The sequence below is a fragment of the Penaeus japonicus genome, unplaced genomic scaffold (genome assembly GCF_977035675.1).
Source record: "Penaeus japonicus unplaced genomic scaffold, GWHDUDI00000001_assembly GWHDUDI00000026, whole genome shotgun sequence".
Taxonomy (NCBI): Eukaryota; Metazoa; Arthropoda; class Malacostraca; order Decapoda; family Penaeidae; genus Penaeus; species Penaeus japonicus.
The window spans coordinates 15,479,337-15,491,836 of NW_028234428.1; the positions used below are offsets into that span (position 1 = coordinate 15,479,337).

A 12,500-nucleotide genomic window follows, 5' to 3' on the forward strand; every position below is an offset into this window, starting at 1 on the left:
CAATATGAAAAATAATGCTAATCAGTGTCTATATATTACCAATGACTAATATGTTGCAATGATGGCTTTATAGTGATAATAACTATATGTTTCTAATCTGTAGTTTACCTGATGAATTTAAGATACAAAAGCATCAGGAATGGAAAATTTACAGAAATATATATATCTTTTAATCTTTCAGTTGCAAACCTCCACCTTGTTTCAGATCATTCAAATGAAAGAACTCATTAATAAATACATATCACATGAAACCTAAATTGAAACCTAAGATTGAAACTGTCTCCATATACCCAATAAAACTGTAACCCCAAAATCAAAAACCTATTTCAGACATTTAAGAAAACCGGACCTTCCTATTCCTATCAAACTACCCTTTTCCAGAAACCAAATAAACCCCGAGATTGAAGGAAGGAAGATGACCTCTGACCTCACTTCCCCAGCGGAGACCAAAGGAAAACTTACCACAGCAAGCTTGCCTTCCTTGTTCTTGTCTATAGTGGTGATATTGTTTCCTTTTCCCAGGAGAATTGTGCCTTGCTTGCCATTCTTCATGGTGTGTCCGATGCTGGAAATTAAGTTGGAGTTTAAAGAATTGAATTAACGAATGAAGAGAAAAAAAGGAAAATGAATTAAATCATTTAATCTAATTATGAGACTCCAACTTCAATTAGATCATGAAAGTAATTGACAAAGTCTACACTATATCAACTATACAAACAAAAGAATTAGCAATTCAAAATACAGAAATTCGATTAAATCACGTATGATAAGTCAAAACAAGAAAACACAACTAGACTTCCCAGGACATCAGAACTACTGAATGAAATCTCAAGCCTTACCAATCAGTCTCAGCGACCTTCAGCACTTCTGCGTTGTCACTGATGGAAATAATCTTGGTCACAGCCTCAATGACATTCGGAACGTTGAGGATGAGGTCACCCTGTGGAAATAGGTTAAATAATTAGCACAAGTGAAGGCGTACGATCACAGCGTCTACCACACACAAGGTATGGATCTCAAAAAAAAAATTATGAGGAAATCTAAAATTGACATGAATTGTTGTTTTCCTGCTTTCTTACTCTCACAACTTTCACATAGATATATACATGTTCTCCCATGAATCATGAAATGCAACTGGACATTATGAATACAAAAATAAAAGCATACTGTTCTACTCAGGACAAATAACAGATAAAAAAAAAAAAGAGATGAAGAGAAAATACCAAAAGAGTGATGTGTCTTTTTAACAAAATGACTGAGGATACTTTTAACCAACAGAAATTTGTGTCTTTATTTTGTGCAACCCTAATGCTGATCACATACTGGAACATGCAAGAAAGAAAGGAAGACAAAGAAGAAGACGATGATGAATAAGGCAAAGAAGCAACAAGGATGAAGATGGAGATGACAGAGAAGAAGAACAAGAAGAAGAAGAAAGAGTTAAGTTACATCTATTCATTCACCAATACCAAAATGGACATCTCCATCACCCAAGGACTTATCACCGAAAATTCACAAACCATTCACTGGATAACACAAAAATGAAATGAAGTCTTTAAGTACAATTTCCTGGGGACACCATAAGAACAACAACAAAACAAACATTACCTATATTACATAACATTATCTATATCACAAAGGATTTTCTCTTTTTTTTCACTCATTTTTTTTCCTTTCCTCTGAATATTAATTTCTGGTTCAAAATAAATAACTTATTTGTCTATTACCTTTTCAGTAATGGTCTGAGCTTTGGTATACACATTAGTTTGATGAATTTGTAATCTGTTGTGTACTAAGTGATTTGTAAGTGAGTTAATACATTTTACTACGAGTTAAAGAAAAAATAAAAAGGACATTCATTTCTTACAAGAAAAAAAATCCTCAGTCTCTCAACTACTCATTAGCTCAAGATCATTTCCTTTTTTCTAAATGCACACTCGGAAAACAAACAAGAGAACGAAATGTGTCTCTCTCTACACAGGGAGGTGTTAACTGGAAATACTCACTCCTGCCGTGCATTCATGCATAAAGTCAAGCACATGTATCATTACCTTCTTATCATAAATCTCTTACCTTTGGATTAGAATCACCATCACTCTACAGCATGCAATAAAATTACAAAGGCCTTTAGTATACAAAATATGTCATGTCTTTCTCTTGTAAATTTTTGTCCCATCTCTTTTACAAATGTCAAAGTATGGCTTTCTTTATTAACTGATGTGATGCTTGTTTATCCTTAAAGTGATGGAATAAGTATTTACAATTTTCTGTTTCTACTCTGAACATCACAGTAAAGAGAAAAAAAAAAGTTTAAACTTCTAACAGCAATTAGCCTTTCGTAATGGATATGTTGTGTATGTACAGCATAGTTTACAAAAGAAACAATGTTGAGAACCAAAGTCTTTACATTTCACAATGCTCTATCTATATACATACAAATATACCTCTCTTTCATTTTATTTATGCTCACCTTGTCTCTCTTGGCATTTTCCACTGGGATCTGGACCAGCAGGAGGTTGTCAGTGTTGGGAGACACATGGAGCCCCTGGACCTCCTTCAAAGAGAACCTGTGCTTCTGTTTCAGCTTGTTCTCCTTGGCCTCCAGCAGGTATAGCGCCCCCGAGGTCAGGATCAGAAGACGGTCACGGGGCTTGTAGCCGTGGCGGTCATACTTGGTGCATGGGATACAGTACTGCCATAAAGAGAAAGAGGGATGTTAAAGTTCCTGATGTTAGCTTATGCCGTATACACTATTTATAAGGTAAGTGATGACCAATTATCTGTTGTAGAGGATAGTCTTAACATATAGACTATGAAGGATATGTACCAGATTATACAATGTCATTTCAGGTATAGAAGGAAAAATCCAGTCAGTATTAAACCGCAAAAGGAAATGTCTCCCTTACCTTTGTTTTCTCTCCTGGGGTCTTGATGATGTCTTCGAAGGCTGTTTTTCTCAGACTCTCATCTACAGGAGTTAGCCTTGAGGTCATGAACCACTGTGGAAGACTGTCCATGTAGCTAGCTTTCTGACCTGCAGTTGGTAAAGGAAGAAAATTATTTAATCAAAACATTAAGGGTTATTTACAAGTTTGTGGAAAAAATAATGAAAATATAATATATCTTATTGATCTATATATCACCTTTTAATGAAAGAAACTTGTTAGTGATGTACAAAAAAACAAAATTAAAAGAGGCAGTTTAACAGTCATAAGTGCTCTTACCCTTGAACAGCTGTTCAGCGAGGACCTTCTCTTCAAACATGGACCTCCTCTCTGGGGTCAGAGCCTTCACGTATCTTCTGGCCATGTAAGTACGGTACATACCCTGAAAGAAAAAAAAAAATCCATTAAAAATCCATAGGAAAAAACGATCAAGGAGGTTACTGACTTCATTGTTTATTGCTTTTAACCAACAGAAGGTATGAATGATGATAAATAATTTCAGAATATGAATTAACATCTCACTCCTCTTTTTTCATCAGCTACCACAATAAACACTCTTCATATCTTCTGAACCTTTCAAATCTATCTTATTTCATCAGCTCTCTCAACTACAACCAGTTCAGAAAAAGCCGTCTTGCACCAGAAGACCACAACTACGCACATGCAAGATGTTGGAGGTCTCGTTGCAGGGTGCAGGGGAAGGGGGCCACTTGGTGTCCAGGACGTTCTTTGGGAGGTTCTTGGACAACCTCAGCAGGAACTCGCACTTCACTAGCTGCTGGAACCTCTCGTTGATGGGGTTCACGGGTTCGTTCCTTGTGATGAAGCCCTTGATAAAGCTGGAGAGAGGAAGACAAAGGGGTTCATTGAGGATGACTACTGAATCTGGATGAATGCATTGGTGTAGCATGTATTACTGATCAAATGAGAGTTTGTATATAGAATAAATAAGTTGTCTATGGTAGCTGTAATATATATATTTTTTTTTTTGTAATGGTTTTTATATCTAAAATCTTACTCACACTGAAAAAATCCGAATATCACACTGGTAAAATTCACACTACCAATAAAATTCATTAATCAAAACACTCTACTTCCTTCCAACTAACAAGCTAATTCAAAAAAAAATTAAGTTATCAAAATCTGTATTTCATTTCTTGCATTATGAGGTTATCCATTCTCTTTCCTACTTTATGCAACCAATGACCAATCTATCCACAAATAAATACACATGAAAACCCACCCACACCCACCCACCCACACCCACACCCACACCAATACCACCCACAAACACACCAACCCCAAAGTACTTACGCTCGCACAATCCCCACTGCCCACTTCCTCCTGGCAAGCACCCTCTGTGCCTTAATCCTCCTCCAGTGCTTGGCTATCCTGGTCACGGCATCGCGCATCTTCTGGTATCTGCGCTGGTACATGAAGGCCTTCCACTTGGCCTGGATCATGGTGGCCAGCTCGGCCTTGCGCATCTGGAAGCGGTCCTCTGTGAAGAACAGGGTCTTTGGCAGTCTGATGAAGAGCTTGGTTCTGCAGGAAAAAGATAACGAGTTTCGGTGTGAGTCATTTGTTGCATTAATATGAGGGTTCGTTTTGTTACTGAGTTTGTTGTTTATGGATCTGCCAAATGGCTGGTTACAATAATCTGTATGTCTTGTTCTCAGATTTTTTTTTTTTTTTTTTTTTTGCCAGAGTGAGTCCATTCCAAAGAACAGTTTTCTTTGGCAAAATTATTCCTCGTATACTATAAAATATCCATCTATCTGGATATGAAAAGTCTTTATGGACAATAATAATAATAATAATAATAAAACTTCCTTAAAAAGATGATAACAATAATAACAAGAACATAAACTTACTCTAAAGACAGCAAAAAGTAATGAATTCCCAAAACTACTTACTCTCCCATGCGATAGTCATCTGGGTGGTATCCTAGGTGGTCCACAATGGCCTTGACTCCATCCTTGGCATTGCCAGGATACTTGGGCCAGGTTGCCGGGCACAGGGACTTGTAGCGCCCCAGGAAGATCTCATAGAGACGGCGGTATGCAAAGCCGGCTCTTCGGACCCTCAGGTTCTCCATCAGCCCAAGGTACTTGACCTGGTGGCTCACACGCTCAATGTTGAAGTTGCCTGCAAATAGGAAGATGGTTTTCTCTGAGTGGGAGCAAGGGGCAGAGGTAAGGTGAGGGGGATGTGAAGTAAGGGGGCGAGACTTGGGGGAAAATCTCTTATTATGCTGGTCACCAAGAAATACGAGAAAAGAGAAGTAAAGAGTTGAAATTTATTCCATTGCCTCCATCCAAAAAGAAGACTTCTACCATGAATTTTTTTTTTAAATATATATCATTTAAAAAAAAAAAAAAAAAGTAAAAACAAGAAACTCACAAGAACGCTTTTCGTCATTAGGCTTGATGCAGCGGATGTATGAAGGCTCTTTGATCATGAGGATGTCCATGAGGTTGGCCAGACTCTGCTTGAACTGTGTGGCAGCGGTTTCGGGTCTCTTCTTGTTCAAGACCTCCTCCTGCCATGAGGGGAAAAAGGAACGATAAAAGAGGTGAAATATGACATGAAATAAGAATGAGAAAATGAGGAAAACAGGTTTATTCCATCAAAATTATGAATCATAGTCTAACACCATCATAATGAACAGTGGTAATCATATCCTACATTATTTTGTCAAGACTTCAACACTCCAAACTTAAAAGACTGAAACACATAGTGACATTTAACCAAATATAAAACACACAAAAAGGAGCAAAACAACAACAAAAACCAAGAAACTAAGACTGGTCAAACAGAGCCGGACATGCTCACCCTCGGGAAGACCGACTTGAGGATGACATTGGAGGCCTGAGACATGGTTTCCTTAAGGTCGCGGAAGAGGAGGTCGTTGTTCTTATCAAGGAAGCCCTGGACTCGGTAAGCCACCTCGCCCGCGTAGTGGCGCAGACGGAACTCATCTTTGTTAATGGTTTTCTTCACCTGGCGACGAATAATCGAGATTAGGGCAAGAATGGGTTGAGGATGGGAAGAGGTGGAGATAAGGATCAGGAGGGAAATAATATTTTGGTGGTGGTGGTGGAAGAGGAGGAGGAGGAGGGAGGAGGAGGGAGGAGGAGGGAGGAGGAGGAGGAGGAGGAGGAGGAGGAGGAGGAGGAGGAGGAGGAGGAGGAGGAGGAGGAGGAGGAGGAGGAGGAGGAGGAGGGGGTGGTGGTGGTGGTGGAGGAGGAGGAGGAGGGGGTGGTGGTGGTGGAGGAGGAGGAGGAGGAGGAGGGGGAGGGGGAGGAGGAGGAGGAGGAGGAGGAGGAGGAGGAGGAGGTGGTGGTGGAGAGGAGGAGGAGGAGGAGGAGGTGGTGGTGGTGTGGAGGAGGAGGAGGAGGAGGAGGAGGAAGTGGTGTGGAGGAGGAGGAGGAGGAGGAGGAGGAGGAGGAGGAGGAGGAGGAGGAGGAGGGAGGAGGAGGAGGAGGAGGAGGAGGAGGAGGAGGTGGAGGAGGAGGAGGAGGAGGAGGAGGAGGAGGAGGAGGAGAGGAGGAGGAGGAGGAGGGAGGGGAGGAGGGGGGAGGAGGAGGAGGAGGGAGGAGAGGAGGAGGAGGAGAGAGGAGGAGGAGGAGGAGGAGGAGGAGGAGGAGGAGGAGGAGGAGGAGGAGGAGGAGGAGGAGGAGGAGGAGGAGGAGGAGGAAGAGGAGGAGGAGGAGGAGGAGGAGGAGGAGGAGGAGGTGGTAGTGGTGGTGATAGTGGTGGTGGTGGCGATAGTGATGGTGGTGGTTATGGTGGTGGTGGTGATGATGATAGTGATAATGATGATGATGATGATAATAGTAATGTAGATAGAATGCAACCTTGCTGACAATGAAAATTTGCTTATAACAAGTAAGAACAAGCACAATAAAATCCAATACGAAAAATAACAGCAGTGATGCAAAAAAGCAACTCATCCTTGTCAACGGCACTCTTCATTTGCAGAAAAAACGAGACTGAATAACTTGACAGCACAAGAGACTTTTTCAGCATTATTCATACCTTTTCTACATTTGTCACATTTGACTTGATTTTCTTCACCTGAGAGAGAGCAATGGAGAGAAGCGTGAATACCTGAGAGGGTTTTTTTTCTTTCGTTTTATTATTTTATTAAGTATGAACTTGGAAATGTAGCAGTGATATGGATCAGTGACACACTCCCAACCCCCCACCCCCCCAAATAAATAGAGAAAATAAAATAATTAATATTAATAATACTGATGATAATAAAAAAAAATAATAATAATATTGATAATAATAATATTATCAATAATAATAATAAAGATAACATTATCATTATTAATAATATTATTAATAACAAAAATAATAATGATAATACTAACAATAATATTGATAATAACATTATCATCATTATACTAATGATGATGATGATGATAATAATAATAATAATAATAATAATAATAATAATAATAATAATAATAATAATAATAATAATAATACAAATAATAACAACAACTCCAAAAATAAAGACAACCACAAAATCCGTTACCTTGTTGTTCACCGCCGTTTCATAGCTGAAGTAGTGGTCGTGTTTGGACAAATGCGAGTCCATTTTGTTAAGGAAGGTGAGGTCTGTGGCATCCCCCGGCCGCAGGCACTCCTCGTCCAGCAGGGAGATGATGCCTTCAGAAGGAAACGTCAAATTAGAATTCTAGTTTTAGGGCTGGTTTGTGATGGTTAGTTAGATTTGCTCTTATGGTATGTGGTTCGGTAAGGGAGGCTGTGATAGTGGAAGTGGTGGTGGATTGTAGGAATTGGTAGAATTGATTGGGGTTAATTAATGACGGGAATGTTGGTGATGATGATGATGATGAGGGTAATGCCGACATTAATTATGGTGATTACTATATCAAAAGAACCCTATTTATCATGGTGATTACTATATCAAAAGAACCCTATTTATTATGGTGATTACTATATCAAAAGAACCCTATTTATTATGGTGATTACTATACCAAAAGAACCCTATTCATTATGGTGATTACTATACCAAAAGAACCCTCATCATCATCATAATGATTCCACACCCCATCCCCACATACACCCAAACCCCTTTAAAAGTCTCCAACAAACCCCTGAACTCCATACATGCCAAGACCTCCCCGTCTCATGAACCATCACCATCCGTCTTCGGAATCGCACGCCTCTGAAACTCACCCTTGTGCTTCTCCTCGACCAGATCGCAGATGATCTTGTTGTCGAAGAACTTGACTGGCTCCCACTCGATGCCCTCGCGCTTGTACTCCTCCTGCTCGCTCTTGAGGGTGAGCTCGATGAACACCTGTTGTAGCTTCTCGTTGCAGTAGTTGATGCAGAATTGCTCGAAGCTGGAAGTTGAGGGTGAGAGGTGAGTGGTGAGGAGTGGCAGCGGTGAGGAGCGACGGATAGAAGTGGTATTTTGTTAATGGTTAGTGATCTTAGACCAAAGTTAGGGTGGTTGTATTTTCCTAATCAAGATGGATACTTGTTCTCAAAGGAAGGTTCGAAAATAAAGTTGACAAGATAAAAGAAAAGAAAACTACCCGTAGGTTTGTACATACAATTCCCAACAACTCCTCAATATAACATAAGCACAAAATCCAACCAAGATTGAACCACAAAAAGAAGAAGAAAGTCTCACCCATTTCGGTCAAAGATCTCAAACCCGTAGATATCTAGGATGCCGAGCAGAGTCTTCCTGCCGATCTCCTTGGCCGCCAGGGAGGTGTTGAGGCGTCCCACAAGCCAGTTAAAGACCCTCTCGTACACTGACTTGGCTAGGGCATCGCGGGCATATCCGGCCTGTTGGGAAAGGCATCGTGTGAATTGGAATGATGGTTTAAACTCTAGTCACAGCCAAGGGAAGAAAAGTTTGTTTAAAATATTATTTATCATTTAATTATACTAATAGCACATCAGCCTCATCACTTTGTCTTATGCATCTTGACATGTTAAATATAAAACCTATTCACAAAATTCTGAAAAATAATAAAAACAAACACCAAAACCATCTGCAAATGACCACTCATGTTCCCGACTCCCCAATAATCCCCTTCATAATCGCGGAAATCCGCACAAAATCCAAAATACGAAAATATATCAAGAGAAGAAATCTAAAATCGTCTTACCTGGTCTGGATTAAGGGGTGACGTAACAATGTCTCCCCGAGCCTCAATGGTCCGGTGTGTCAAAGCTTTCATCAGCTTCGATGGCTCGCAACCAATCAGCTGTTGAGACAAATCCGTACATTAGTTATAAGATCGACATTAGTTGAAATCTAAATATAATAGATATTTAAAATGATGGATCTGAGATACAGTCAATACAATGAATGATTTATTGCCTGCATTCGCAACAGGTACTGAGACAAATAAATGTTCTAAGTCTATAGCTTAATACAAATGATGATACAAAGGGCAAGTTGTTAGATTTGCAGACTGATTATGCAAGACACACTCCCTGAAAAGATGGAGAATGAAAATCAGAAGTGAGAGAGGCAAGATTGTGATGGTCCGGCCATCATCAGAGGAGTGATGATAGATAGAAGGAGGAGGAGGAGGAGGAGGAGGAGGAGGAGGAGGAGGAGGAGGAGGAGGAGGAGGAGGAGGAGGAGGAGGAGGAGGAGGAGGAGGAGGATGGAGGAGGAGGAAGGATGAGGAAGATGGAGAAGGAAGAGGAGGAGGAGGAGGAGGAGGAGGAGGAGGAGGAGGAGGATGGAGGAGGATGGAGGAGGAGGAAGGATGAGGAAGATGGAGGAGGAGGAGGAGGAGGAGGTGGAAGAGGGAGGAAGAGGAAGAGGTGGAAGAGGGAAAGATGGAAGATGGAGGAGGAGGAGGAGGAGGAGGAGGAGGAGGAGGAGGAGGAGGAGGAGGAGGAGGAGGAGAAGGAGGATGGAGGAGGAGGAAGGATGAGGAAGATGGAGAAGGAGGAGGAGGAGGAGGAGGAGGAGGAGGATGGAGTAGGAGGAGGAGGAGGAGGAGAACAAGAACAAGGAGGAGGTAGAGGAGGAGGAGTTTGATGGAGGAGGAGGAGGAGGAGGAGGAGGAGGAGGAGGAGGAGGAGGAGGAGGAGGAGGAGGAGGAGGAGGAGGAGGAGGAAGAAGATGAAGGAGGAGGAGGAGGAGGAGAAGGAGGAGGAGGAGGAGGAGGAGGAGGAGGAGGAGGAGGAGGAGGTGGTGGAGGAGAAGGAGGATGAGGATGGAGGATGGAGGATAGAGGATAGAGGATGGAGGAGGAGGAGGAGGAGAAGGAGGAGGAAGTGGTGGTGGTGAAGGTGGAGGAAGAGGAAGCAAAGTAAGAAGAGGAAGAAGAAAAAGAAAAGGAAGAAGAAGAAAAAAAAAGAGGAAGAAGAAGAAGAAGAAGAGGAAGAAGAAGAAGAAGAAGAAGAAGAAGAAGAAGAAGAAGAAGAAGAAGAAGAAGAAGAAGAAGAAGAAGAAGAAGAAGAAGAAGAAGAAGAAGAAGAAGAAGAAGAAAAGGAAGAAGAAGAAGAAGAAGAAGAAGAAGAAAAAAAAAAGAGGAAGAAGAAGAAGAAGAGGAAGAAGAAGAAGAAGAGGAAGAAGAAGAGGAAGAAGAAGAAGAAGAAGAAGAAGAAGAAGAAGAAGAAGAAGAAGAAGAAGAAGAAGAAGAAGAAGAAGAAGAAGAAGAAGAAGAAGAAGAAGAAGAAGAAGAAGAAGAAGAAGAAAAAGAAGAAGAGGAAGAAGAAGAAGGCCAGAGAAAAGGCTCATGGATGTGGCGATGTAGGACATGTGGCCAGTCAGTGAGAGGCGACCAAGGAAGGTGCCGAGGACAGGGTAAGGTGGAGGTGGATGATCCACTTGAAAAAAAAAAACTTACGAAAAAAAAAAACTGAAACACAATGATAATGATCATATCCTTACTCAAATGTTTATAGCATCAGAGAATGAAAAAATGTATTTTACAATAAAAAAAAAAAAAAAAAAAAACAATTACATTGCCTTGGTATGCAAGTCTCCCGAGTTATCTTTAAAAAAAAAAGAAAAAAATACACGAAGGTATCATAAGAAAATGAAGAAACTCTTATCATCATGTTCTAGATTCCCCATTCAATAGCCACGTGATAACACTCTCCCTTATCTCATTATCATGTCCTCTTTTTTCTACTTTTGTTTGTTTTCGGTGTCTCAGATCCTCTTGCTCTAAGTCTTTCGTCTCCCAAGGGATATCTGAGTATTAAGACTTTTTTCTAGTATTGTGTCCTGTCACTATACTCGCCTGCACGTCACAATACGGCAGGCTTAAATGCGTGTTTGTATTGCTACATCAACATTCATTTATTTTATCTCTTCTTTTTTTTCCTTGACTTTAAGGTTATGCTTATTATTAGTATAAGTAATCATACATTTTGGTACTTTTTTGTTGCATGTTCTTGTATTCGTTCAACACTGAATGAATTTGAGTCTCAAGATAATTTGACTATAAATTCGTATGCAAATCTATATAATTTTCTTGCTTAAATAATTGTCAGTGTACTAACTTATTTTCTTTCCATTACTAAAATTCTTTTGATGTTGTTCTTAAAAAGACGAAATGCTCAAACTGTGATAATTGCACTGAATATCGCCAATGTATTCACCACTATCATCATTTTCAAGCATCTCGTATCTTTATCTATCTTATCACACAACCGTTGCATAACACTCAACTCTTCTACAAGCTATGAACTTATGCACCGCCCTCATTCTGAATTAAAACTACTGAAATTGCTGCCACTATCTCTAATTAACGGAATGATTACTGCAGCTCGATTTAGGTCGGATATCAATGCATAATGAAAAAAAGGAATAAAAAAAAAAAATCAAAACTCATGGCTCAAGACGACGGTGCAACAGAAAAAAACATGCAAACCGGGCAATACTACACGCGCATCCTAACCTATGAATACCTATGAATGATCCAAAGACGCAAATTAATGATTGCCCTTTTCAATCACGTTAACTAATTACCAACATCGCTACCACGGTCGGAGCAAGAAGTGATGAAGCCCAATTTAGTAAGTATCGGAATGAGGATAAAATGGCAGCCATTAATACTATCGACTAATTAGTATCATATTCAGTCGGTGTAATCAATTAGACGTTAATCAAATGAAACACAAAATATCGAAGTCGTAGATTAAGATAACGGCCAATCGATTCTGAAATGCCAAGGCGTAATAATTCTTCCTGTCCAAATCCAGATGAGATTAATACTACCCCCCCTCCCACCGCCCCCGCCCCCCACGGACCCGCCATCGTTAATCAAAGATCATTAAGTACGATTTCTTCAGCTTTATCCTGCATATCCCGAAACCGTTAAGATTAGGACTTCCATCCCGCCCCCATCGTCGGCTCACGCACGCCCTCTGCATCGTCCCCCGCCCATTATGTCCGTCTCCCCCATCGTCTCTTCCCTCCCCCGCCCCATCGTCTCCCCCTTTCCCGCCCCATCGTCTCCCCCCGCCCCATCATCCCATCGTCTCCCCCCCTTTCCCGCACCATCATCCCCCTCGTCTCTCTCT

The 12,500-nt window shown here is 40.8% G+C and overlaps 1 protein-coding gene across 4 annotated transcripts in view; it reads right to left on the bottom strand.

The window, feature by feature from the left end:
- Myo61F (unconventional myosin 61F) overlaps positions 1–12,500 on the bottom strand; it is a 97,011-nt gene that overhangs the window by 2,110 nt on the left and 82,401 nt on the right. For 2 of the 4 annotated variants that reach the window (XM_086552026.1, XM_086552025.1), the window contains exons 8-22: positions 9,113–9,211; positions 8,626–8,786; positions 8,163–8,332; positions 7,495–7,628; positions 6,987–7,025; positions 5,781–5,948; positions 5,349–5,487; positions 4,862–5,093; positions 4,260–4,490; positions 3,607–3,784; positions 3,225–3,327; positions 2,907–3,034; positions 2,471–2,692; positions 840–940; positions 463–565 (exon numbers count right to left, since the gene is read on the bottom strand). In XM_086552026.1, coding sequence (XP_086408152.1) covers positions 463–565; positions 840–940; positions 2,471–2,692; positions 2,907–3,034; positions 3,225–3,327; positions 3,607–3,784; positions 4,260–4,490; positions 4,862–5,093; positions 5,349–5,487; positions 5,781–5,948; positions 6,987–7,025; positions 7,495–7,628; positions 8,163–8,332; positions 8,626–8,786; positions 9,113–9,211 — 2,208 coding nt within the window. The remainder of the gene's footprint in view (positions 1–462; positions 566–839; positions 941–2,470; positions 2,693–2,906; positions 3,035–3,224; positions 3,328–3,606; positions 3,785–4,259; positions 4,491–4,861; positions 5,094–5,348; positions 5,488–5,780; positions 5,949–6,986; positions 7,026–7,494; positions 7,629–8,162; positions 8,333–8,625; positions 8,787–9,112; positions 9,212–12,500) is intronic. The other 2 variants (XM_086552028.1, XM_086552027.1) reach the window with 1 other exon arrangement.